The sequence below is a fragment of the Cygnus olor genome, chromosome 3 (assembly GCF_009769625.2).
Source record: "Cygnus olor isolate bCygOlo1 chromosome 3, bCygOlo1.pri.v2, whole genome shotgun sequence".
Lineage (NCBI taxonomy): Eukaryota > Metazoa > Chordata > Aves > Anseriformes > Anatidae > Cygnus > Cygnus olor.
The window spans coordinates 6,643,843-6,671,639 of NC_049171.1; the positions used below are offsets into that span (position 1 = coordinate 6,643,843).

Below are 27,797 nucleotides of genomic sequence, written 5' to 3' on the forward strand. Positions count from 1 at the left end.
AAAAAAAGCCACAACCAAAACCACACCCTTTTCTCAGTCTAGCTACTGATAAGCCAAGCATAGTATTTATAGTATGATGTATTCAATATTTATAGCACTTAGATTTAGGTTGAATGTCTTTATCTTTCTGTGCACACAAATTATGTTACCGTGAACTTTTTTGGCACTGAATTCTCTAGTGTTGGCTATTTATTATTGTGAGTCTTGTAAAATAGCATTTATGAAAGTTACATATGTGGCAAATAAATGCTTAATTATAGCAAATATTTTATCATTGTTTGACTTCAAACTTCAATTTTTTAAAGCTTACATCTTTCCCCGAAGTTTTGCGGTTCAATCTCTGCAGAATGAGTAATAGGAAAAAGGTCTGCCAGCTTTTTCACTCTGCAGATTAACATGAGGTCTTGTCTTCTGAAATACTGGGTACATTTCGCTTGTTCCATGGGTTTTTAAATCCCAGCGAGATGAGGTATATGAACCCCCTCAGCTTTGCTTCTTTTTGTGAAGGCTTTTTAAGAGAAACTGATATGAACACATTCACAAATTTTAACAAAGCCTCTCACCTAACTATATCTGTTAAAGCTCCTAACAATTCTATAATGTGTTTATCCAGGTTAAGCTTGCAGAAGAGATGTTTCTAGTAGTCTGTCCTAAGTAACTGTTCCAGGTTAGCTTATCTTCCTCATGAAAAAGGTGTTCTAGCTCAGCCTTAAAATAATTTGTGGACTCAAATTATCTCCAGATGTATGGTATTGCTCTTTTATCACAGTGAGGGGGTTCCCTGTAATGATTACTTGCAGACTGTCCTTAATAAAGTTAATTCACTGAAGTGGGTGTAAATTGTGAAATTGTGGTGTGTTTCATCAGTATCCATCTTGGTTTCAGTGGGGCCAAGATTTCTCCTAAGATACCTAGGAAAGTTGTTTTAAAAAAATAAAATAATAATAAACAGTCACCCGCTTCCACCCCTTATGGCTGTAATATACTGGTAATATTTTAGGGCTGAGCTGTTGAGTGAGGTGTACCAGTTTCTATTGGTAAGAGCTACTTAAGGGGTCAGGGAAACCAGGCTTTTGTGTCATCCCACTGTATTTTAAATCATAAACTGCTACAGCCTTGAATTTTATCTATGTGCTCAAGCTTTGTGAAGTTCTGGAGGTACGTGTTATCATTAAGGTGTCAGTTACTGATGTTTACTTTGCTCATGGAGACTGGGCTAGCATTGCAATTGTAATAGTAATTCAATTTACGATTCTTATTTAATTTTTTGTTATTCCTGCAGAAGGAGGATCACAGAAATGCAAAAATTGTTGTGATGGGGGGAGGAAATGTGTCTGTATTTTTCCTGCCTTCTTGTTAGCTTTATATTAAATACCTAACCAACATACGTCAAAATGTGAATCAGGACTTTGGTTAGTGCTTTGAGCTTACTGAAGATTGAGTAAAAAACATTAATATACACTCCTAGATCACTGCTGCATGATTTCTAACAAGCTAAATGCTTTATTGGCAAAGACTGTAAGATAAATACCCTTAATAGTCATTTCTCCGTCATCCTCTCTTCCGTCAGCCCCTTGCCATTCATCACTCTTCTGTTTCTTCCTGCTTTGTTCTTCCCTGCTTTTTGTTAAATTGCAAATATGGTTACATATTTACAAAAGACCATCTTCACATTTTCTTTAATAAAATTGAAAAGCAGCAAAACTGATTGGTAACTGATAGTGTTGCAAATGCTTGTATTTCAACACGGCAACGGATAATGAAGTACATAAGTCCAGATAGGTTTGAAAGATGTGAATATTTTAAGGACTTAAAAGACAGTATTGTACAGTAGTAGACATTAAAATTAGTTAAAACTTTCAGTAGAAAGCTTCTACTGAATTTATTCCTACAGGTATAAATTAACTTTGACAATGAATGAATAAAACTTGAATTAATCAGATGATTTTAATTCATATTAACTCTGAAGTGGTATGAATGGTCTGGCCCAGTATTCCTATGGCTTTTTCCTATACTGACCTCTTGCTGTAGAGTCAAAATGAGTGAGAAAGTAGGGGAAGAAGTGTTATGGTTTCTGCTTGATAAATCATGATGCAATGTAAAACTGAGTGGTTGCAAAACAAAACCCAACCTGCCCCCCCCCCCCCAAACTTGAATGTTACTTCTGGTGTCCATAGTAAATGCCGTGTGGCATTTTAGTTAAACGGTTAGAGTCTGAAGAACAAGTTAATGATTTGGTGCTGTAAAACTGTATGTAATATCCATAATCTTATGTCTCTGATTAAATAATAAAAATAAATAAATTTCATTATATTAACTGTTGGCAGGTAGGTATTGGTTTTGTTTTATTTTTTTTTGTGGTGAAGTGGTAAGAAACCCGTTTGTTAACTAGATGAATTACTTATGTTCTGCTCTGCACATTAATAGATTTTTCATAAGGTTGTATCTTCCCATGGGGTGTAAAGAATTTCTACTGATCAGGGGCCATAAGGAGGAAATAGATTATGGAATAAAGCAAGACTTCATCTAAGAGAGATTACCTAGATCTAAGAGCATAAAGAGAATAATCAGCAAAGAGATCAGTGTGCATTAAAGTGTGCAAATAGGGTTCTAAATTCTAAAATGTTTTATTATAGACTTGATGCAGTCATGTATTTTCTGCAGACAAAGTATTGCATATGAAAAACTGCACTGTACAAAAATATTTGCGGTTAATGTATTGTTAACATACATAAACCTCTGGACACGCTTTACCATATTTATTTTTCTCTCAGTTGGTAAACTTGGATTTTGATGTTTTTCATGAGTTGAGCAGTAAAAAAAAAAAGCCGTTTTCAACTATTTAAGACAGCAAGTCTCAAAATTGGTTTTAAGTCGTCTCAGAAAACAGTTAAAGCTGCATTTTTTCTCCAAACACACTAGGTCTCTTTTATGCTGCCATGTTGACACTAATTCTGTTGAGAACTTGAATTCAAATGCTAGTTGAATCAAGTCTTAGTTTTTTCAAGGGGGAAGATGTGACTTCCCAGATAGGTCAAAGTCATGTAGTTTTACATGGCTTGTTGTCATATATGCTGAAAAATCTTTGAAACACTAAGAATTCTGAAAATTATTATTATTTTTTTTTCCATTTTATGAAAAAAAATGATAAAAAGGAGCATAGCAAAAAAACCTTCTGGTTTTAATGGTGGTCTGTTTTCATCTTTCCCTAGATCTATTAAGCTTTGATGACGTAATAGCTACCTCAGATAATCTATCACACCCTACTGCAAGTCGACCCAAGATGCCTGGTAGAAGGCTGCCTGCACGTTTCAGTGGTGGTATTTCTGTGAGTATATCGGTGTGTTTTTTTGCAGACGTGAACTAAGAACTAAATTCCCAGGAAACAGAGTTACACTCAGAAGCAGTCTTATGAACCATTTATCAGAGAGTGAAATGCAAAATGCCCAGAGGTTCAGGTTGTATAGATTATCTATAGGGATATCTGTTTGCAAGTAGAAGAAAGTGTACATAAGAAAGACAACACAACTGTATTGCAGCTGAGGGAGTCTTCCTGCTCTGTGTGGTATTACTGTGATAAATCCTCAAATCTTCCAGTAGCACCAATCATATACTAATGGTATGTAGTCTTTCACTTCAACAAAGTTGTAATTTAATGTTACGTTTTGGGAAGTGATCATATGTGCCAAGGCATGAGACAGAACAAGGTAGTGCAGAATCCTTGTTTATTTTACATATAAATATATATTATATGTATATAAATATATAATCATGTGTTTTATAGTTCAGTCCTGTCAGCTACTATATACTGTTACTGCCTTGTATTATGGAGGTACCTACAGGTTCCCAAAAGCATCAAGTATTTGTTCTATTAAGTACTGTAGAGATGATGGCAAATCCTGCCCAAACTTCCTATCTGAATTAAATTCAGATAAATGAATATCGTAGGGAAGGAAAGTTCTGAGTAGCAAGGAAAGAAACCCATAGTAGTCTAGCAGTTCAAGCTTTTACGTATCACGTTTTTAGAAATACATAACTTTTTTTCTTCCTTGTTCTGAAAACCCTTTTTGTTTTTGGTATTTTTGAATTGTTTATTTACCAGTTAAGTGAAAATGACAGTGCAGAAAAAAAACTGAAGGTGCAGAAGGAAGAAGAAGAAAGTGCCAAACCAAAGCCAGTTGAAACGAAAAAGGTATGTCACCAAGGAGCTGGGTACGAGGCAGCTAGTTTTCTGTTCATCTTGCTTGTATTTCCAGTTTAAATTGATGCAACCATCTAAATACAACTGATTGTATTTAAATGCAAGTGAGCCATGTCATTTGATATAGAGTTCATATTAGAATTTGTACTATAAAGTTCATTTATACCTCAGTATAAAGTTTAGTTTTTCAGTTCTGATAATCAGGTAGCACGAAACTATGGTATCGTTTCTCACTTAAGTTTAACATCTGATTTTTAATCTTCTGACATGTAAAATAACTGAACAGATCAGAAGGGCACATGAATGATTGTTTATAGTGAACTAAGGTTTTTGATTAAATCAAAGTGTTTTTTTTAAAGTGTAGAGAACTGCAGTGTGTTTCTCTTAATGGCTACAGGAACCTCAGTGCAGTGCTAAATGAACAGCTTTTAAAATAACTGTATCTAACATACTACAGTAGTCCATTTGAACTGGACATTCCTTTTAATCTTTGGGTTAGAAAATAAAGGAAAGTTGTATATGTATAGCTAAATGTTAATAGCTAAAAAGCATATACAAGAAGATACTACACCAGTACAACTTGTATACTGTAAGTGGTCAGTTCATAAAGATTGCATTTCTTAGCCTTCTACTGACTGACTTTTTCAGCCATCTGTGTTGAGTCCACCAATTCCATCTTCATCTCAGAGACCAAGTTCTGTTATACTCAACTTTTTTCCGGGAGAAGTCCAACTTAAAGGAGAAACAGAGAATACGCAAATACAAACTTCTGTGGAAGAGCTCAGGACTCAGATTCATGATTTGATGAGTTTAGTAGACGCACTGAAAAAAGAACATGGGTAAATATTTTTCTTCTCAATCTGCAAATGGATATACACTAACATCTTTAATGACAAACAAAGATAAAGCTATCGTGTATTAATACTAATGTTCAGAACTTCTTCCTTTAGAAGTTGATCCAACTAAATGACCTAAATATATACCGATTTGATGTCAAAGTATTTTTGGAATTTGTAACCCTTTTTCTGTTCTACCTTGTGCTCCTTCGTTCACTACTGCTTTTTGAAAATATATCTTAAGCAGTTGGTACTACCATTGTAAGGAAAATTAGATAATTCTTGTGGTATTTAGTGTAAGTACATGTGCTGGCATTGTGTAATAACTGCACTGTAATAATTGCAGCACTGACATGACTGGTAGGAGGGAAAAGATTACTGAGCCTTTTAAATTCAGTCATGATGGCCCCATCATGTGTGCATGTGGGCAGGATTGTGTTTGGCGGATGTAAAAGAAAATTGGTATTTGCCTAAACACAGTAAAGACCAATCTGCAGAAATTGTATTTTTCTGTCTTTAGTTGTAGAGCACAGGCATTCATTCTTGTACTATTTGAATGATGACTGGTGCTAGCTAAACCAGATGAGAGGCTGTAAAGCATCTGGATCAGTTGGCTTCCAAAGTAAACTAGTAAATGATGAGTTCAGGAGATTAATGAATTAATTTTTCAGTGACGTGATGATCATTCTTAATATTTTCTTATCTGACCCCAGTTATGAAGTAAAACAGAATAGGAAATTCCTATTCTAAAGAACTTCTGTTCTATACATAGAAGTTGCTGGGTTACTTTAAATTTCTCTCTCCAAGTAGAGGATAACTGTAAAAACATTTCTTAACTACACTACTAAAAATTGTGATTAAAAGTTAGGGATAGTTGCATGGTGATTGCTAAGAGGTGTTGAGAGTTGTTGGAAGCTTCTGGTCCAACAAATTTAAATACCAGTCCACTAGTTGGCCTGTAATTTTGTTTTATTTATAAGATGTAGTATCAGATTTACGTTCATCCCTCTTGTAAAATTTAAAGAAGGCCTATGCTTCCTGTTCTCAGTAATATTTTTTTCTTCTCTAACTTGGATTTCTGCTATCTTAACAACTGTCAGGAGAGAACTGGAAAAAATAAGGAAGGATTTGGAAGAAGAAAAGCTGAAGCGAAGTATTCTGGAGGTAATATTAGCAACTTACAAGGAGAAAAAAAAATTAGAAGCATATATATAGTGTTCAGGAACTTGATGTTAAAGGAAAGTCTTAATGGACATACTCAATCTTTTTTGTACTGCTTTGTGTAGTTGAATGAATGCCTCATAAGGCAAATATTAAGAATATTCGCAGTTCATCTTAGTTCAGTTTTGTTTACCTGCAAAATAATTATTTTTAGTTATATGTGTGTTGGGATGTCAGTTTAGTGTTGCTAGATTCTGCGTTGTACTAGAAATACGTCACAACTGGATTTACTCCAAGAGAGATGATGAATATTTTGCTTTTGTGGATTTTAAAGGACAAATTTAGTTTTTGTAATCAATAGAAAAATAGGAAGAAAGTCATCTTTTTTTAATTCTCTATGATCTGTCTAAATAAAGTCAAAAAGAATAGAACGCATCTGAAAAGTTTTCTTCACGATGAAAGCCACCCCCTTAGTTCCTTCATGAAGGCTACCTGCATTATTGTATAATGCTGTTAAGTGGTTAATAAGTTGAACTCATTATAGAAAAATATTCCAGTTGGATACAAAAGTGCATTATATTTGTGAAAGAGTACTTTTTACTGACTTCAAAGCTACTTTAAAATCTTGAGAACAACTTCTGGCAAGTTCTCTTTTTAAGGCATCTCTAAAGCAATCTATGAAGTTGCCTGGAATATGTGCTGGGAATGAAAAGGAACCAACTTCCTAGTATCTTCAAAATCCATTTGAAGAAATAAAGATTAATCATGTCATAATATTTTGCATGAAGGCTGCCTCAGGAAGTTAGTCTGAGATGATGCATTGTTATGCAGAGACTTGTTAAATGATTCCTCAACTCAGTTTTGTTAAATGACTATTCAGAGTGAGATTCTCCAATAAATTCTTGTTTATTAAGCAACATAGTAACATAAAATCAGCTGTAAATATTGAGCTGTCAAATGCTTCCATTTTGTTTGCTTAAACATCTAAGATTTCAAGGTTATAATTTTGGTGAAAGCTCTGGAAACTTTAGATTATTGCTACTCCACTGACTTTTCAAAATATCTGTTTTCCAGGTTGAAATAGAAAAATTGAAGAAAGCAGTGATGTCTACATGAGACACCCATGGACTTGCTATCTTTAACTTGCCAGGAATTCAAGCTGAACACAAGCGGAACTGACTCTCTTATTTTGTAATAATGGATGCTGGTGTTCTACAGTCTTAAAGAAAAATATAGTAACAGAGGAATATAGTCTTTTATTCAGAGATAAGAAAACAAAAGAGAATAATGGTGTAATTTTTTTGCCAATATAAAAGAGGCCTTATTTCTTACTGTGCTGGAATTGCAGACCTTTATTTTTTGGTTTGCTTGAAAATACTACTGAATCTGTATAAAAAGGAGAGGGAATTCTTAATAGATTTTTATTGAATACCTGTAGCTTAATTTTTAAAGAGATCTATACTATAAATAGGGTGATCTATCTTTACAAGTAATCTGTAAAATAATCTATTGGGAGGGACGGAATAGCTGTATCGTAATTGTAGTCACTATTTTTCCCCTACATGCAAAAAGGGAATATTTGTATATTTTTTAATTTTGGCAGTCTTACCCAGGGTTATGCTGTTGTGCCTGTCTGCAGTGAGAATATTAATAATATACTGTTTATAAGTTGAGCAATGAGATAGGAATTTGTTAATGCAGTGAATCGGATGACACACCTATGCATTGTAGTAAGAAAGGATGACCTAATCAGAGGAGTTTAGCAGAACATTTTGTCACTTGCACTATTGGATTAAAAAGGGATTTAGGACTGCATCACGAAGTTACAACAAAAGTAACTCTTAATACTACAAAATGCAAGAAACACAGAAACAAGGCTAGAATCCAGTCTTAAGTGAACCTGTTGTGCCTAAAATACTGCAGCACACAACGTGAAAAAATAAACCTTAACTCACAGTGTCTGTGCTTGTGTGTACCTAAACTGAAGTCATCACTCTTTCTAGTGGTTAAGTATGAATTTTGATCTGTTTTTACAATAGTCAGTTTTTGTTTATAATATGGCTCAAAATAAATCACTTTGGAACTTTGCTACTCTCAAAATGTCTCAATATTTATATATTTATGCTATAAACTTTCTCAGTATATTGTGTACTTCTAAATTTAGTTACATCTTTGTATTTAACGAGTGATTGGAACGATTGCTTTGACAGCACTGTGCTGGCATCTAAGACGGCATCTAAGACAGCATCTTTCACTTTTTTTTATAGAAAACGGTTGAAATCTTGTGGACTGCCATTATCTTTAACCCCTGAGCTCAACACTGTGCACCAGAATAATATACAAATAATATTCAAAGTTGTGGGAGACAATTATGCTTATTGCTCTATTCACTTGATAAAAGAATGAAAAACGGTTTTAAAAAGCCAGTCAAATGAGTTACTTCTGCTAGTAACAACCTTATCTCCTTTTGGTCTACTAGAATTTAACAAACAAAACATGACAAAAACATACCATATTAGTTGACAACTTCACCAATAAGAGAAATAATTAAATTTCTATTAAATAGCCATAAATATAGTAATTATTTACTATGTCACTCGAGCAAGAGATATGGAAGTGAGATATATTCTTAAGAATATGCTTTCTCCACAGTTGATGCATCATAAAAAGCAAATGTCAAAAATTCAATTGGATTCTGTTTCTTGGTTGCTGATCAAAGTTTCTGTAAGATTTGATTAATATACTATGCAGGTATTAGGTAATATTTGCTAGTCATATCACTAATAAGCTGATTTGATATTAATGCTTTTAACTTCTAATTGCCTAGATGCATCACAAATGAAGACTTGAACCAGATCTTTATATTGAGGACTAATGTGCAGCAGTAGTGCTTTTTGTCAGACACTAAGCTCTTACTTAGAATTCATACTTCTAAGTCAGATGATGAAGAGCAAGAATTGAGCCTAATGGAATAGCAGATTTCATTATACAAGCTCTTCACCATGATTAGAGCATGAAACAAACCTTGTAATGGATCACTCTACAGAAATAGTCTGCATATAAGCTTGTAGCAGACAAACAGAACAAGACAATCAGTTAAAACCACAAATGAAAGGTGTTAATTATTTAATGGCCTTTGTTCGCTATAGCAATAAATGACCCAAGTGCAATGACTTGATTTAATAAAATCCTCTTTTAAAAGTCGCTGCTATGAGTATTTTTAGCCATAAGGAAGTTACCCTAATAAATGTCTGTCTTGTCTTCAGCTAGTGTTACGTACTAGAGTGGATGAGAAGAGAGTAATGGTTTTGAAGACATTCCACAGTACAAGTTCCTAAAAGCAGTATGCTTCTCTGACTTGTTTACTGGTGCTGTAAAATGATGCATGCTATCCAAACTCAGTAAATAAAATAATTTAAAACTGTTGAAATGTCTGCTCGGTTATGTTCAGAAATGTTTCATATGCTGTAAAAAAAAAAAAAAATCTTTGCAGAAGGAGATTGGGTGGGAAACAAGTGTATTATTCATTATCATTCATATAGCTCGCCCATGGAGACTTTCATCTTTCATATTTGAATTTACTCACTAGGATACTCTGGTTCCTGACTTACAGGACAGTTATCCCAACAGTTGGAAAGCTTACTGTTGGTGTTTTGTTTTGTTTTTAATTGTGACTGGAAGCCTCAACATTTTAGTAACTCTTATTCCTTTCTTTTTTCATTTTTTGTTGGTCCAAACTGACCTTTCTGTGCATTTACAGTTTATTTTTAAGATCCTGATGCCACCCAGTAACATGGATAAATAAATGTATGTTTGAGTCTCTTGAATACAAAGTGGAGAACTGAAGACTGAGATTACAACATTTAAAAGGGGTATGGATGAAGGAAAAAGGCAAATGAAGAACAGAACAACAAAAGAACATTTTAAAAATGCAGTATTTTATTCAATTTTCACATTCTGTAAAAAGCTTTTGTCTGCATACAAAGTACAGTTTTGGAAAAACTTACAGGTCCATGTCTGTTTTTTTATTCAAATAATCACAATGAAGATAACATTTTTCATGAATGTTGCTTTAAAGGAATGAAGTCTGAAAAGCTTTAACGTATTGCAAGGTTTGATTTTTGAATTGTTTAGCAAAGCACATGGTGAACTTTAATGAATAGAAGGCATTTATTTAAAGTCATAATTTAGCAGAAGTCTCTCATCTTTTTCCAAAGGAAATGATGAAAACAGGTTTTTGTAGCTGCCTTACTTTTGTCTGTTACTAAAGTTCTCTAAGATGTTCCTGATTGCTTTCTCAGAGCAGTGTCAAAACAGCTGCTCATCTATCTTGGGAAACTGGGTTTTGCAAGAGCTGAAAAGACAAACCACTCCCTTTGGGATGCCCAGGCACATACCTCCCATCTTGAAAATCCAAACAGCCTCGACCAACTTGTGAAGCGTGAGACTGATGCTGCTCATTCAACGTTCAGAGCACTTGCCCTGGTTGTGGAAGGTCATGATCTGAGTGTCTTTCTAAGCCTCAGGGAGCACAGACTTATACCTCTTTGTTTCTGGGAGAAGTGTGCACGTATGTCTGTGCTGGAATGTCAGCCTTCGTGTCTTTCAGAGGACAGGTGCTTAGGTTGAGGGGGGTTGAGAATTGAGGGGTGTTCAGTTGTCACCACAGCAAAGGTTCTGGGTGCATGTAGAAGGATAACTCCAGGTACCAAGAAACAGTGTCTTAAAAACTTGCCCATACTTTGATGTGATCTGGTATTCACCCCTTTACTTTTGACTTAAAGGCGAGCTAAGGAGCCACCTTTTAATTCTTCTTTACCTGGTACTGTATCAAGTGCAAATCATTTAACATCCCCAGGTCGGTTATGTTGGCTGTTTAATTGTGCTTGGCTTAATTCCCACTTGATACCAACACGAGATGCAATGCTGTCTGTATCAAAACAGCACAATAAATCATGCGTACCTCTGGGCTAAAATGAGACCTGTCTTGTGGCTGATGATTGGCTTAAGTTGTGGTAGCAAACAAAATAACTTGGAAGCCCTAAAAACTCATGACAAACATATTGCAGGATTGAAGAACTTTTTTTTTTTTTTTTTTGGCCGAAGTTCATCTGAAACAGTCCCGTGGGTAGAGCAGTGGGAAGTGGGCTTTGTTATGAGAAACTGCATGCTGTACATTACTGGCTATTGGCAATCCTCAGAAAAGCAGTAATGATGGTGAGCCAATATTAAGAGAGCTAACGCTGAACATGGCACAAACTTCAGCAGGCAACTGTAGCCCCCTCTCTGTGCAGTCCATAAGGAAAAGATCACTTGGTCACAGCTTTTTAGCTGCACAGAGTATTATCAGTAGTGTCATTTTTGATGTACGAAGCATAATGCATTAACTTGGCTAAGTTTTGATTGTGAATTCTTTTCATCTTTGAAGACTGAAGATCTGAAGACCTGTTAAATACAGCAGAGCAGACGGTGCCTCCTCCTCTGGGATGGAAGGTGCAAACCACACAGGCATGACTCACTTGTGAGGACTCCTGACAGGTGGCAATCCAGCAGTTTTGTGGGCGTTTGCAACTTGTTTTGGCATTTTTCAGTGCAATACCTTTATCGTCATCTGCAGGTTCCTCGCTGTTGATCCAGTCAGACAAGAAAAAAAGCAGGCCGATGCCAAAGGTTATTTCCTCATGGGGATGAATGAATCAGAGCAAAGAAGCAACTCTGGGTAAGACCATAATAGCGAGACTGGGGCAAGATGGCGGCAGATGAGTGGTTGGATGCTAACCCGTCATATCTGGAGGATCTCTGGCTCTGTTAATTTTGCTTACAGTTTAACCCAGACTTCTGAAAACGGTGAGTACCATCACGAAACATTTTGCCAGAACTGTTTGAAAACTATCAGTGAGGGAGCTGAAGTCATCTGTGAAATCAGATGACTGAACTAAATCTAACTGCTTTAGGCTATTTTAACTTTGCACTTGTTTACTCAGTTTTATATTTGCTCCTTGTGTCTGTGGAAGTAATTAGACATCTTAATTAACCTCTGATTTTTGCTTGGAGTTTTGTGATTGGTCTCTAGTCACAATGTTGTCACTTCTCAGAAAAATTCAGATTTTCTTATGAAGTTATTGTAAAGATCACTCTCCTCTGGGAACTTGCTTTACTTAAATTGCTTTACTTAAATTCACCTTTTCCAACTGTGTCCCTTTATAAAAGTAATTAATACCAACCAAGCCTCTGTATAAGTAAGAGCCTTACTTTTTTTTTTTCCTTAAATGACCACGTTGAGGACTCTTGCTGTAGCCTTTTTAACATACCATGCAACAGTTAGCAGTATGAGTGATCATATGGTGGCTTGTGAACCGCTTGGATTTTAACATAAACATGTAGGCATTCAAGCCCTAAATAAAGAATTCAGTTCCATAACTAAGGATTTAATATTTTTTTTCAGATATTGCATACACGTAGCACAAGTCCGCAGTGAACGTTTGGGGAAATAAAATTGTATAGCTGAATAGACAAGCCTAATGTAAAATGTCTTTTTGCACAATATGTGCTTGGAATTTTTGTGCTGGATACCTATTCCTATAAAGGAATAGGTATGTCTCTCTAGTTCTGCTTCTGGGGTAGCAGCGAGGGGAAAGCTGTAACCTAAGGTGATGGAGAACCCTTTGGCCAGAAACCTTGGGTCCACCAGTCTGAGGGTGTAGTTCCCAATGTTGTTGTTTTTCGAGTGGGGTCCTCTTATAGCTGTGATCGTGCAAGGTCAGATTGCCTCGCGATGAGTCCTTGGGCATGGAATAATGAGGGAAAGTTTTGTAGGTTCTACAGAATGCTTCCATTATAAACTAGCAGAAATCAGAGGTAAGGACTTCATAAACTGGTTACCTTAAATTTGAATTACTTCTTAAATAGATTATCAGTTTACCTTTTTTACTATTTTAAGAGGTTTTTTTCCTCTCCTTTTAACCATTGTCCAGACATTCATTCCTCGTTCTTCTTTTCCTTCTGCTGGGACCTTTGCCCTCCTGGGGTGCTATGACCAAATGAAATTAGTTGGAGGAGGAGATGCAGCATCTGGTGACCATCTCCTGAGTTGGGCAAGAGATACCTGCTATATACCTGCTATATACTTCTATAAGCATATCCATATTCTTTCCCGAAAGCGACTGACTTCTTGCTGTATTACTTGCCTTGCTTTAAGTTTCTGTTGATGTGTAGTAGTAACCTTGGCATGTCCTTGCAGTGCTGAGGCTGGGTAGTTTCCATGAGTCAAGCAATGCTACTGAACGAGATCGGTGTTTCACCGGTAACATGGCTCATTATCTCCATGAGCCTCAGATACCTGGAGCTGTCCCAGGCTGTTACCTCACCTAGAGGTAACAGCCCTAGGTGGAGTTCCATAAGTGTATAAATACAAAGTGGATATGAACTAATAATGAAACATGACGAACTCAAGGATTCCCAAATGTGAAATGGAATTAGAGCTAAGAGCATACAATAAATATTATTTAATGACTGCAGAAATCTGAAAAGAAGTTGGTACAATCCTTCACCTAATATCTTTAGGTGTTTCCTGGTCATCATTTTCCTCAGCAGTGTTGATCTGAGTCTTGTGGTTCACTTATCTTTATCAGTTTTGGTCCTTAGAAGAGCTAATGGTCGCTAGCTTTAAACCTAACTTTAAAACTGTTCAATATATATTTCAACGTCCTATGATGTTGATGATAAAGGCTGTGTGCTCTGCCAAGGCTGGCTGCCACCTCTGGACAGTTTGCCATGTGCTGAATCAAAGGTAGCGCCTGCTGAAGGCAGCATCTGCTCTCAGTGCTTATAATTGGATATCTGAGACCCAAGGGTCTGAGTTTTCCATCTCACATGGCAATTCTCATCAGGGACTGCCCGAGGAGAGTAGCAAAAGTTAGACTCTGTAGAGACGAGGTTGTGTGAAACTGCTTCAAAAGGCACCCACGGGCCGAAATGCTTTAAGCTCTTCACCTTGCAGTTTACAGTAAATTATTAATGCAGTAACTTCTAATATTGAACAGGTTTTTTGTTTGTTTTAAATAAAAGTGCACAAATCATTTTCAGTAAAAAGTTGATAAATGTCTGAAAATCATTCTGCATGCCCAGCGAGGACAGTGTTTGAAATGGGTTTAGCTGCTCACATACTAGCAACTGGACTATGTTCAAGAAGGGAAAACAGATGTTGCCATCTTCAGCATATCTTTCTTCCAGGAGAAAAGCAGTAAATGCGAGGCAATGGATGTGAGGGTGGCCCACTGCCTGCTCCTTTGGGCTGTGCACTTCTTCCCGGCTGCACCACGCGTTGCTCCCAGGGTGAGTTGGTGAGCGAAGTTGGTGACCTTGCGTCCGTGGGAGACCGTGGACTCCAGAGCTTTCTGGCACAGAAACCTGCAACATTTGATTTTAATGGGGGTGGGAGGGCGGGAAAGAAACACCAGTTCACTTGAGTTATTCAGAATTGAGTTTTACGTACCAGTGAAAGGAAAAAATCTCATTTCATATCAGGAATGCTACAGCTTATATTTATCTTATTTATCACCAGAATTCCCATGGATCTACTAGGCAGTCTGGATAATGCATCCAGAATTGTTCTGGTCTGGTTGTACTGTGCTTATTCAAAGTAGATCTGAGCCAGTGAGATACAAATCTCTTCCAAGGATTTATGATAGTTGATGGAAACATAAAATACATTCCTCTCCACTTTTTTTAACGGGTTGTTCTTTCCGTACAGACACCTGTAGGCAAGGAACACGGTTGTTGCTTTGGGACCTCAAAGCATAAGATGACAAGAGATGCCTCTCCCTGAGGACTAGAGGCTGTAAGGTCTTGGAGAGCTCTCCTGGTAAAAGTTCCTTGCTGGCTTTCAGGGTGGCAAAGCAGAGATGCCTGCAGTGAAAGAATTAGTCAACTCAGTAGGTCTGGGAGGAAAATATTACAATATTCAATACACTCAATGTGCCAAGCAGCCCCCAGCACAACTCTGGAAATTAGATAGCAATAGCAGTGTGATTTCTAATGCACCACACAGCCAGTGTTTCTTTCCAGACGGCGTTTGGCTGATGGCAGATAAGCCATTTGACCAAGAAGTGAAAGCCAGATCTGAGCAACTGCTCTGGATTGAGTCTGCCTGTACAACACGCAGTCCCAGCAAGTGTCCTTAAGCTGAGCATGGCATGTCTGCCTTGGTGTTGCTTTCCAATCAGGACTGGAACAAAGAGGCTTTGGTGGTGGTGTTCTGTACAGCTGTAGCTGCGTCTTATGGCACAAATCACACAGATCCTTGTACATCAGTGTGAGAATGCTGGAGACCTTAAGACTAATACAGGCTTTTTCACTCAGAGATAACTACTGGAGGCATGTATGATCTTCACCACTAGCTCGCTATTGTCACTTTAGTAGAAAAGTACAACTGTGAAGGCTTAATGTAGAGACAAAACATTAGTAGAGAGTTCTGCATTGTTCTGTATGATTGATGGGCCATAAACAATCTATTCTGTATCTTAAAAAGTCTTCTGGACCTCAGAAGGACTACTCTATCATTGAAGTCACCTTTCTAGTTTGTTCCAGGTAGTTGCCTTTCATTTATTTTCACATTCGATATACATTCCACTTTACCTTATTTTTCAGGTTCTCAGCAAGGAGTCAAAGACTGGTAATCTGCAAGGTACAGTGAATAGCTACGTGTCTTCTAATTTTCTTGAAATGTTATCAATTATCAGTATTTACGCCCCCGATACTCGCCTCATGGATCGTAGTATGCTGTCGTGCGCATTAGAACAATATCTGCTTGATTTGTTTTCCAGATGGGTGTAGAAATCTGATTCCCTGTGAAGTTAGTGGAGCTATCTGTATTCAGCCTTGTTCTCCCTCCTTCCATGGAGAGATGAGTTTTGTCTGCAAAGATAGAAAGTGGCAAATGTTCATAGATGCCTGTGCAAATCTGGATGTTCAGTCACTTTTTCAGGTAACATTAAATGCTACGCATCTACTTTCCCCTGTGGTCATAATTTGTTGTGAAGACACATTTCCCTCCCACGCAAACTTTAAATTTTGAGCAAAGGGAAGAAGATGGGATCCTAGAAACCAAATTACTGTGAAGCTTTGACTTCATCTTAAACTAAGTAATAGGAATTTCCCAAATTCACTTCCGATGTTGAAACAGTTCAGAAATGAACTTGTCTTCTTCACCTGGTTAATGTTTTTCACACAGATCTAAACCAAGACAATGATACTCTAGGATGAACCTGAGAGAACAGCTGTACAAAAGCGCTTCCAAATTCTAATTACTACAAAGGTCTGTAATAATTAGATGATTTGTAGTAAATTCTTCCCCAACTACAAAATAAAAAACTTTTTTTTTTTCCAAGTCACTTGAAGAGTAAGACAATATATTCAGTTCTTGCCCCTTCCTCCAAATGCATTGTGCAAGAAAGAAATTTTTCTCAGTGGAGCTTTGGTCCTGGTTTTCAGGTCTTCCAGCACGTTAGTTACACACCCCAGCACTGTACAGTTTGCAGGTTGTAGCAGTAGCATCATTTTGATTCTGTTCATTAATTCTCCAAAATTTATTTTTCTCCCTCCAGAGGATTTCTGAACGTGAACCTCTTCCAAGTTCTGGAGGACATGTTAGTGTTGCTGGAGGACACCTGCCCTTTGTAGGAGCAGGAAAGCCAGTGCACGGGAAGCCAGGAGATGAAGCAAAACATTTTGGTGCTGATGACCATGGGAATAGCAACTGCCAAGCTGATTTTTCATGCATCATCCCAGATATCCTGTCTTCACCAGCAATTCCAGGAAACATTGCTGATATAGTGGAATTGCTACAGAATATTTCCCTGATGTTGTCAGAAAATGTCAATAGAGGAAAAATGCAGGTATTTACTTTTATGGGTTTGAAGAGTTGGATCTGAGCTTGCCAGAGCAGCCGTGCAGTTTCTTACTTTGCAGGCACTCTCCAAAGAAGTGGTAGCTGCAAGTCACATGGAGATCACCTGGAACGAGTTTCCAAAGGGGGGCCATGTTTTGCTGTCAGAGAAAATGTTTGACCTGTTCACGTATGGCAGAAATCCTCCAGTTCCCATTGGTGGAATTTGTTTTCTTTAAAAGCAAATGTTTGCAGCAACAGTTTTATAGACTTGGGAGAGCAGTACAAGGAAGACTTCATTTTTAAAGTATTACATGGCAGAAAAAGCAGTGTTGGAGATGCTGATCACAATTGTGTTTTCACATGTTGCACGATAAAAACTGAAATCTTTCCCTGATGAACTCAGAAATCAGAGAGATGGGGGAAGAACTGTGCAGAGGGAGATGTAAACAGAGCCACATTGCAGGTCAAAATCTGAAACAGAACTGGTGTCATATTTATTTTTAATTTTTTTTTATTTTTTACTGTTCTTCCCAGTACCTTTTGAGCTTTGATGTGAAGAGGATAGTACAATTCTGTTGGTGACTCATGCCAGTGAGATGTTTGGGCTTGACTGAGATGGGTCATGTGAACCTGTTTATTGACAAAGACATATATTTACTTTATAGAAATTAATGTTGAATTTAATTTTTTTTTTCTTGCAGACTGTGCCAATGGAATAATAGAACTTTTAACATGAAAAATAACTTATTTTTCTTCTTTGTTTCAGAGTTACAGCAGGATAGCAAACCATATTCTGAACAGCTCCATCATTTCCAACTGGGCTTTTGTCAGAGACAGAAATGCCAGTTCAACATTACTGGACTCAGTGAACTTATTTGCTGGGAAACTTCTTCTAAGGAATGGGTCGGAAAGTATACAGGAACACTTCATCTCTACTAAAGGCTACAGCATATATAAAAATACTTCAGGGAAGAACTTTGATTTTTCTATGGAGTTGAATAAGACAAGCAATATAAGTGGGCACGTGGTCATTCCAGAAGAAGAACTTTTGAAGTTACCTAAGACTTCCAAAGCAATCAGCATTGCATTTCCCACACTTGGAGCCATTATAGAAACCAGCCGCTTGGACCCTGTTTTTGTGAACGGAATGGTTTTATCTGTGTCTCTTCCAGAAGAGCTTCAGCATATTTTGCTCACCTTTGAAAAGGTGAATAAACTGGAGAATGTCAAGGCTCAGTGCGTTGGATGGCACTCTGCTGAGAGGAGATGGGATAGCAAGGCATGTAAAATGAAGTCAGACAACATCAGCAGTGTTGTTTGTATGTGCAAGCACCACCGCCGGACGTTCAAATCCTTCTCCATTTTGATGTCCCCCACCATGCTGCGAAATGTGGTGTTGGATTACATTACATGTGTGGGGTTAGGCCTTTCTATTTTCAGCTTGGTTCTGTGCCTTACCATTGAGACTGTTGTCTGGCATCACGTTACAAAAACTGAGATAACCTACATGCGCCATTTTTGTTTGGTGAACATAGCTACGTCACTTCTTACTGCTGATATTTTATTCATTGTAGCAGCTATTGTGCACAACACAGCCCTGAACTACCGGCTGTGTGTAGCAGCCACTTTTTTCCTTCACTTTTTCTATCTTGCCTTGTTTTTTTGGATGTTTACCCTGGGTCTCTTGATTCTCTATGGATTGTTATTAGTTTTTTTTACGATAACAAGATCTGCGTTCATAGCTACAGCATTCTCTATTGGATATGGATGTCCATTGCTCATATCTATCCTCACTGTTGCTATTACTGAACCTAAAAATGGATATTTAAGGAGTGGAGCCTGCTGGCTCAACTGGTATGAGACGAAAGCCCTTTTGGCCTTTGTCGTACCTGCTCTGGGCATCATTGTTGTCAATTTGGCAGTGGTGGTGGTGGTTGTGGTGAAGATGGGAAGACCCTCTATTGGAGATGGCTGCAAGTCACAAGATTTGAGCAACATGATCCGAATTAGCAAAAACGTTGCCCTTTTGACACCTCTTCTGGGCCTCACCTGGGGGTTTGGATTAGCAATAATCATTGATAGTCACTCTCTGGCATTCCATGTTACGTTCGCACTACTGAACGCCTTCCAGGTAAACCCAGCAAGTCTGGGCATAGTGCCCTCTCAAACTTTGACCCTGGGAAAAGGCAGCAGATCAAAGAGGGGCTGGCAGCATGTGCTGTGCTTGAAAAGCAGGCTTTCCTTGCATCTTATCTATTTAATGCAGTAGCTGCACTAGGTATTCTGTGTTGACATGGATGCAGATGGGCAATAGAACAAGCCAGTTGATACAAAGTCTAATGAAAAATTAAGAGGAAGAATTTATATTAAAATACATGGGTTAATGTCGAGTAACTGCAAAGATATCTGATCCTTATCACCCAACATATACCCAGAAAATCTTACTTGCCATTAAGGATAGTTTTGTTTAACTCACCAATGTCAAAGTCCAATGTTGCCTGACATACCATTGTACATCCATACTGCCTTAGTTCTTCTTGGCTAACGCTGCTATTCAGTATGTTGAAAAAGTTCTGGTATGTAACCCATCAGTCCAGTTTGTAATGAGAATTAGCATGAATTATATATCCATTCTTGGCATTCCTGGATAGTCCATGTGACCTGGGTGGGTAAACTCATTTGGGGCATTGCTGTCATTGTCATAGGTGATGAGATGTTCTACACTGATAAAAGCATTATTTTACCTATGCTAGAAGAAGTATTTAAGAAACTTCATGTGGTTATGGTGTTTTGTAACTGTTTTTTATCTCCAATTTTTTTAGGGATTCTTCATCCTGTTGTTTGGGACACTTCTGGACAGAAAGGTACTTGGGTCATTCCGACTCTAATCCTGGATTATATGAATATTTTCTACACTTAGAAACTGTAACCTCTAATTTTAGGGGGTTGTTTTTAATTTACAGACCAGAGAAGCCTTAAAGAAAAACTGCCTTTCATCAAAGCGGAAGTGTAGTCTAGCAAAGGTAATTTTTTTTTCACCCCTTAGTGGCTTAATTTAGGATTTATGCCAATTCTATAAGTAGAATTTATATTACCTGCTCATTTGTACATGAAAGGTATTTTGCAGGTAAAGATATTAAACAGTAGATGTGGCAATCTGTGACCTCTACATAACCTGCTGTTATTTTTACAAAATTAAAAGAAGTATTTTGATTTTCTCTCTTCACACGTAGATACCAAAGTGCTTTAGAAAGAGAATATGTATGACTTTTCCCTTCAGTAGAATGGATCTATCTTGAGGTTACTAAGTAAGATACAGAATTAGGAATCCAAAATCCTTATGTAATGACCTGTTTGCTTTCTTCACAAAAATATCTCTATGACAGCATCTCTAGTGTGTCAAGAGGGTTGTTCTGCTTCCAGCTGAATGTCAGTTCAGGAAACCACTCAGAGCTCAGCCAGCATATCTGGTGCTAATTAATGTTGTTAATATCAAGGCAATTTATTTAAAGGAAATGTTTAAACCCAAAGGAAACAACTGTGTTTCAGCAGCTTCCTAAGAAAATGTTGACAGAATAGATGTGTTGACATCATTGAGTTAGTGTTTCCTACCTCTGCTGGAAAACCTTTGTCTGTTGTTAAATAGATACCTTCCGTTATGAAGGCTTTAGAGGCACTAAAGATAATACTTCCTTTATGCTACTAGCATTGCTGGTGTGCTTTGGGTCATTTGGTGTTAGAGAAGCTGATTGTGCAACTTGGGACTTCACTGCATCCTTCCTCTCCAATGTAGTCTTCGCTTGCATCCAGCTTTGCTGTTATGTGCTAAGTTTAAATGCAGTGCAGAAGGTCCCCTTTTAAAAAGAAAAAATAAAATAGCTCTGCTAAAGTTAACTATTTCCCTGTCTAACAAGAAAAAGAAGGGAAGTGCCTGATTTGCTCCTTATTTAATAAACTCAGATTACAATTCCTGCTTTTCAGTCCCAGGATCCAAATAACTGATGATGTAAATCCTCCTATGAGGCTTTAGGTCAGGTTTGAAAGTTAAAATTCCACTCAAGTCACCACCAACAATATTCTGGAAAAAAGAGGTGGAAATAACACTAATCCCATGACTGAGCAACACTTGCTAAAGGTGTTGAGTTATCTCACTGAGCAAAACTGGTTGTGGAAGCTGTAACTGCATTTGGCTAAGCACTTGGTTTGATGCTGTCACTCACTTTGGTGGAAGAGACCACATGTAAATATTTACCATTGCATAACAGAGAGGGGTGGAAAATGTTAGTTACTCACTTGTAAAGTTGTTTGTGAATATGGAGCTTGACTCACCAAAGCTGGAAAAGTTTGTCACGGTACATTTTTCTCTATATTTTTTTTCTTCTAAGACACTTCAGAGAGCTTCAGAATGGGACTACATATCTGGAGTCTTAGTGGTGAATATTTAAAACATCTAGGGTTATGCAGACTCCTGTAAAAACAAAGAATGTGGCAAGTTGGAAGGGACCCACAAGGACCATGGAGTCCAACTCCTGGCTCCACACAGCACCACCCAAAACCAGACCCTATGTCTGGGAGCATTGTCCCAGTGCTTCTTGAACTCCGGCAGCTCGGTGCCGTGACCACTGCCCTGGGGAGCCTGTCCCAGTGCCCGACCACCTCTGGGTGCAGAACCTTTCCCTCACACCCAGCCTGACCCTCCCCTGTCCCAGCTCCATGCCGTTCCCTCGGGTCCTGTCGCTGTCCCCAGAGAGCAGAGCTCAGCGCCTGCCCCTCCGCTCCCCTCGTGAGGGAGCTGCAGGCCGCCATGAGGCCTCCCCTCAGCCTGCTCTGCTCTGGGCTGAACAAACCAACGGACCTCAGCTGCTCTTCAAATACCTTCCCCTCCAGACCCTTCCCCACCTTCGTAGCCCTCCTTTGGACACTCCCTAATAGTTTTATGTCCTCCGTTTATTGCAGTGCCCAGAACTGTACAAAGTACTTGAGGTGAGGCCACACCAGCGTAGAGTGAGTTAGTCACTTCCCTCAGCCGACTAGCAGTGCTGTGCTTGATGCACCCCAGACTTACTTCAGGTCTTCTAGTGTTTCATTTCTTTTGGTTCAGATTTTAAGCTAACTGTGGTGTTTCTCAGAGGATTTTAAGGCACCTCCTGTTTGAAGTGGAGCCTCTACCTATATGGAAGATATATCTAATCTGAGCTGCTGCTTTCTTTTCTCCTAGTCCTAGCAGTGGACGGTTGTCTTCAGTGGATCTGACCGGTGAGAGGACAAGGAGCAACTCTTGCAGGGAAATTCTGGTTTGAGATGAGCCTTAGTGGTGACCAGTTCAGAGTGTGGACAGCACTTTCTTGGAGCATGACCACAGGAAGCATCGTGAAAACCAGAAGAGAAAAGGTCCTGAACCTGCTGTCAGGAGCAAGAAACCATCAGCGTTGCTGCAACCCTCAGAGAAAGCACAGTGACATGTAAAAGTTGTTTCTCACCTTTGTGAAAACTGCTGTGAGGAGAGTTTGTCCTCATTTGCCATTTCAGTGCTTCAAGTTCTTCCTGTTTTGTTTTTTTTCCACATCAGTGCAATAAGGAGCTGTACAGCATGTGAGGCTGTTCGAACATTTGTACATCACATTAAAAATGAAATAACTTTGAGTGTTATATAGCTATTTTTGTTTGTCCTTGACCACAAGTAATTCTGTTAGGTGGGCACTGTATTCATCCGATGTCTGTACTTTCAGGCTGAGGGATAGCATAACTCTGTTTCTGTGTTACAGCTCTGTTCTCCATCTCAGTACCTCTATGTCAGAGGAAATGTAGAAAACATTTTTTTTTAGTCTTTCAGGACAGAATTTGCATTCCTTTTCTAGTCCTGCAACAAACGGACAGATGAAGAAGGAAAAGCCCTCTGCAAATATCTAGCTTCCCTCTTTAGATGTGGGAAAGCAAGCTTTGAATATGATTCGGAGTTGAATCAGGTAGATGGAGATCTCCCATATCACATGTGGTGTACTAACCAAGGAAACAGTTTATCCATAGATGATTGTATATCTGGTTTTATTAGAAAGAAATAAAAGTCCTTGGAAAGAAACCTTTAATAATGAAGACTTTGACAGAAATGTTGTTGTCTCTTGTCAGGACAAGTTGATGCTTCCAAATGAAAATAAAGTTGAAATGTTGTCATTGTTTCTAGTAAGTGGTCCTTATCTTCCTCTATCAAAAGATGTAGACAAACACCCTTTATAATTAGCTAATATTACTCAAACCAAAAATGTCTCTTCCTATTCTGGCTTCTACAGTTCTTCATATATGTTTGAAATATAGCTGATTTAATTAGCGTACTGCTGGCTTATGTCATCAGCACTCTTTTACTGAAGAGGGAGAAAAATATCCTGGCAAATGAACTGTGGGTTGTGGGGCATGTGATAAAATACTATGAAAAACCCACAGCTAGCATCACAGAGAGAAGCTGAGACAGTGGAGATGGTGATCTGTAGGGCAGAGCCGTGAGATGGTTGCTCTTGTCCCCAGGAATCAGTTGCTGCTTTGCATTTTCCACTCCTGTCTTGTCTCTACATAGACTCATTATAAGAGGCTACCCCTGCTCCTTTTTTTTTTTTTTTTTTTTTTTACAGTGTATCTGCATGCTGGAGAGCTTTGATTAAATGGAGATAAAATTGGGATTCTGTGTAACGTAAATTTAAAAAGACTATTGCCCCCAAAGTCCACTTCTTAGTGTCAAGCAGCATCTTCTGTGCTTGACATTTCTCTTCTTGAAGCAATTATAGAGCTTACTCCTTGCCTACCTCTCCTCTTCCCCCCCTGCAAGTTGCATGTGTCATAGAGTTGTGCAATATATTTAAAAACACCTCTCTTTCCTGTCGGCTTTCTTTCCAGGGCTGCATTTAACTCAGATTTTGTTGTTGTTGTTGTTTTGTTTTCACTTGTTTGTTTTCCTGTTAACAGTGAAATTTTATTAATGAAACATTGGGATTTTTATAGTACCTGCAAACACAACAGGATTTGCCTCAACCGAACACCTTGCCCTTCCCTCATATGTACATCCAGGTGTGTGTCAGACCACAGTTCTTTATAGCTGTGGATTTGCAGAAGCTGGCACAAACCACAGTATTTTGCCCTGGGTTTTATTATCCTTTAGCTAATTAAGAATAGCTGGGGTTTTATAGAGAACCAGTTAATTGTACAGGATGAGGGTAAGGACTGAAGATTTATTTTTTATACCCCCAAATTAAGCTGACCAAGGACATTTCATGAATGTTTTTTGAGAGGTGAAAGCTGTAGCTGTCCTCTAAGCATTGTGAAATGGTAATTTTTTTGTAAGTGTTGTGAGCTGATGGCTAAGTTCTAATCCTAGCTAGAGGGGGAAGAAAAATCACTAGAGTTGAAATTCTGTTGTAACAGATTAATGTCAGTGCCAATTATTATGAGATAGACCCATTAATGTACAGCAGTTTGTTTTGGAGCTGTTCCAGCAGGCCTGCCAATGTGGTCAGACTTGAAAACCTGAAGTGTTCTTCTTCACCAGGTGTTGCAATTAATAGGACAAACCATAGTTTTCCCTGGACCTGCAATGTTGATTGCATGGCCAAGTGTAGACAAATATCAGAGCTCATTGGCTGGGTAGGTAAAATTGAATTCTCTTGCATCAAGCTCGAAGCCAAAACAAGTTATTGGGCAGGATCTTAATTTATCCACATTGCAGAGAAGTCCCTCTGCTGCCTACAAAAGCATCTAGGCAGTCATGCTCTGCAGGGCATCAGGAAGTGATTTAACTGTGGAAATGTCACTTGGCAAAGAAGCATTCGGGTGCTGCCTTGTGGTTTGCTTGGATTTCTATGTCAACAGTATGTTTTGCTAGACAAGTAGGGGTAGTAGGATAATATCCTTCCTGAAGTTAGTTCATGTTTCAGGCTGTGGAAAGAAGCACAGTTTTGGATGCGCAACACTTCTTCAACTCTTTCTTTCTTACCTTCCCAATTATTGGAGTTTCCTCTCACAACCTTTGTTCCACTGCAAAATTTGCCGCTTTCTGTCTCTCTGGGTTTTCTTCCCTTTCATTTTCCTACTGTCCGTCTGTCTGTCTTTTGCTTCCTCCCATCTTCCATTTTTTTGAAGGCTGAGACCTGGTCCCCTTGTGACCTTCTGCCTTGTGCAGTGTGGCAGCAGGTAGCTGCAATGATGGCAATTGCAGCCTCACCCTGGACAGATGACAGAAAAATACCGGAGCGAGGCTTGTGTGCCGAGATTTGCTTTTTTTTCTGGGGAAAGATCCACAAATGCAAGGTCCGGACTTCTTGTCTTTTGGATCAGAGAGACTGCCCACAGGTGGGAGAGTCATGCTGAAATCAGAAAAACTCCTTCCTTTGCGTTTTGTTTTGCAACTTTGGATGGGAATCTGATAAAACTGAACTTTTCTTAAGACCTCTTTATTCTTTTTCCTTTTTCCTTTTTTTCCTTTTTCTTTTTTTTCCTTTTTCCTTTTCCCTTTTTTCTTTTTTTTTTCTTTTCCTTTTTCCTTTTTTTCCTTTTCCTATACTCACCTGTGAATGTGTTTTCAGCCTGTCTGTGATCTGGTCAAAATCCTAAAAAGGACAGTATTTCCTTTCCCTGGCTTCCAGGTCAGATGTCCCATTTGTGTCCTGTAGGCAGTGATGCAAGCAGTGTTGCATCAGTTGATTTAGTTTACCATTTCTTACATATCCTGCACTATCAGACAGCTTTTTATTTATTCATTCTCTTAAGGAGGATATAAATAATATTGATTTGCCATTGGGGTTGTATATAATGTTAGCTTTTCTCTTATCTGTTGACATAATCAACTCTTTCCGTGGTTTTTCTGTAAAGATTTTGTTTGTTTGTTTGTTTGTTTTTAATGGCTTCCATCTCTATTTAACAAAGAAAAAACTTTTTAATGGTATAAGGTTTGCAAGCTTGTTTATGTGTAATCTTCATTGCAGGTCAAATTTGGTAGGTCACCGTGTCCCTTTGGGTCCTTTCAGCTCCCACTGTATGTGAAACTCAGCCCAACTTTAGCAACGCCTTCTCACTTGGGGCTTGGTCGGCTCTGTTTTGCATGCCTGTTCTGATTCTACAAAACTAGCCCATCGGTCACTAATTGCTGCAGCCATGTGCTAAGGTCATTCTCTTTCACAACTGGAAAAAGTCACCTTCTGCCAATTTGTTTACTTAGCTACAGCTGGTAAATGGATTTTGTACTTTTATTTTCAGCAGTGCTAAACTTGAGAAGCCCAAGTGCTCTGCTGTTTGCTTAAGCATCAGTGTTTAATTACAGTCCTTCAACCCCCATGAAAGATGTACGTGTATCCTTTGGATACTTTTGTTTCAGGTTGAGACCAATAATAAGTCATCTATTTGGGCTCTTTGAAGATTGTGTTGAACAATGGGTTGATCAGGAAGACCATTCCAACCCTTGGGAATGCAAGTCAAGGTTTATAATTTACTTATTCATGCTGCAGTGTCCCTGGTCAGGGAACAGGCAGACTGTTCCAATTAGTGGGCTATTGGAAGATCAAGCTATATTTAGCTTGAATTTATCTGGCTTCAACTAGTCTTCTGTAAGAAGGGTAAATTAGTAGTGGAACAAAGTATTTTGAGAAGTGGAGGATTTTCCTTTCTGTGGTATTGCTACATCAGGCTTTTGGTAAACTCTAATTATTGGGATAAGAACAGTGGTGTGAAAAGCAGATCTCCAGCCTGTAAAGCAGTTCCTTCTGGCCTTAATGCTTGGTAATCATCCTAGGCCTTTCTTTCCTTTGCATTGGTATCAGTAGCCAGATGTGAATACCTGGTAGTGTAGGTATCCCCAGGCAGAGCTCTCTGCTATAGCTGGCACCTTTATGGCAGTCCTAAGAAAAATAAGGTGGGATAATTGCACCAATGTACTCATATCAGTGCCAACCTTCTTAATAAACCCTGCTATTTGTTAGTAGTAGCTTTGGTCCACATCACATCTTGGAGTACTTTCCTTCCAGAAATACTCCCCTGACGTCAGTAGTTAATCCTGACTCCCAATGGTACGAGAGAGCAGAGGTGGGGTACCCCTCGCCTGTCTAAATCATGTTAGATCCATAACACTGATGAGTGTCTCTGAGTGATTGCTATTTCCACCACTGAGGATTCATTTCTTCTAGTTAATGACACTTACTCATGCAATCTTTGTTTCTGTCATGGGGTGGATGAAAATCTCTCACATTGCTGGGATGGTTGGCTTGGGAGTTCTGGGGCAGCCTGGATTTCCAGCTTAGCTTCTGCGTTATTACAAAATGTTATGTTAATCTCTGCCAGTCGGAGAGATATGGCAGAAAATCTCCCTTTATCTCCTGTACTGCAAGCTAAGTGCTGCTGTGCATAACAGGAATAGGACAGTAGAACAGAGGATTTTGACCTTTTTATCAAAAAGCTGTCAAGCTACTTGAGCATAATGTGTCAGGATCTGCCCAAAGATCTGCTGAAGACAAGATTTGAAGGCTGACTTGGCAGCGTGCTCATTAGTAGTAAAACTCTCACTGACTTAAAATGAGCTGCCAAGCAATAAATGTCTTGGAAGTACCTGTTCTTGGGAAAAGTTTCACTGATATATATATATATATATATATATATATATATATATAAAATCAGTTTTTATTAATATTTTTAATCTAGAGGAAACTGTTGAGGCTGACTAGAGCTTTCCCTCAGATGT

General features: G+C 38.4%; 2 protein-coding genes across 4 annotated transcripts in view; both read left to right on the plus strand.

Moving 5' to 3' along the window:
- The window catches only part of LOC121068788 (CD2 associated protein), a 76,348-nt gene extending 66,725 nt beyond the window's left edge, over positions 1-9,623 (plus strand). The window contains exons 14-18 of the mRNA XM_040554322.1: positions 3,213-3,328; positions 4,103-4,192; positions 4,850-5,040; positions 6,138-6,201; positions 7,273-9,623. Coding sequence (XP_040410256.1) covers positions 3,213-3,328; positions 4,103-4,192; positions 4,850-5,040; positions 6,138-6,201; positions 7,273-7,314 — 503 coding nt within the window. The 3' untranslated portion in view covers positions 7,315-9,623. The remainder of the gene's footprint in view (positions 1-3,212; positions 3,329-4,102; positions 4,193-4,849; positions 5,041-6,137; positions 6,202-7,272) is intronic.
- Positions 9,624-10,295: 672 nt separating this feature from the next.
- LOC121068789 (adhesion G protein-coupled receptor F4-like) lies at positions 10,296-23,228 on the plus strand. 3 transcript variants are annotated; one of them, XM_040554325.1, is made up of 9 exons: positions 10,296-12,045; positions 14,431-14,532; positions 15,847-15,883; positions 16,023-16,183; positions 16,803-17,093; positions 17,853-19,217; positions 19,909-19,950; positions 20,050-20,109; positions 22,305-23,228. In XM_040554325.1, exons 2-9 carry the CDS (start codon positions 14,455-14,457, stop codon positions 22,308-22,310), a joined length of 2,040 nt encoding a protein of 679 aa, XP_040410259.1. In that variant the 5' UTR covers positions 10,296-12,045; positions 14,431-14,454; the 3' UTR covers positions 22,311-23,228. The 3 variants fall into 3 exon arrangements, with proteins under 3 accessions (XP_040410259.1, XP_040410257.1, XP_040410258.1); XM_040554323.1 differs by lacking the exons at positions 19,909-19,950; positions 20,050-20,109; positions 22,305-23,228 and having other exon boundaries at positions 17,853-19,881; XM_040554324.1 differs by lacking the exons at positions 10,296-12,045; positions 19,909-19,950; positions 20,050-20,109; positions 22,305-23,228 and adding an exon at positions 13,450-13,987 and having other exon boundaries at positions 17,853-19,881.
- The last annotated feature ends 4,569 nt before the right edge of the window (positions 23,229-27,797 follow it).

What these genes read in the sequence shown, in the direction of transcription:
- LOC121068789 (XM_040554323.1), top strand. Translation starts at nt 14,455, where the DNA reads ATGGATGTGAGGGTGGCCCACTGCCTGCTCCTTTGGGCTGTGCACTTC. An exon ending in CACCACGCGTTGCTCCCAGG is followed by an intron (nt 14,533 to 15,846) that starts GTGAGTTGGTGA and finishes CTTATTTTTCAG; the next exon opens with GTTCTCAGCAAGGAGTCAAA. An exon ending in ATGTTCAGTCACTTTTTCAG is followed by an intron (nt 16,184 to 16,802) that starts GTAACATTAAAT and finishes TTCTCCCTCCAG; the next exon opens with AGGATTTCTGAACGTGAACC.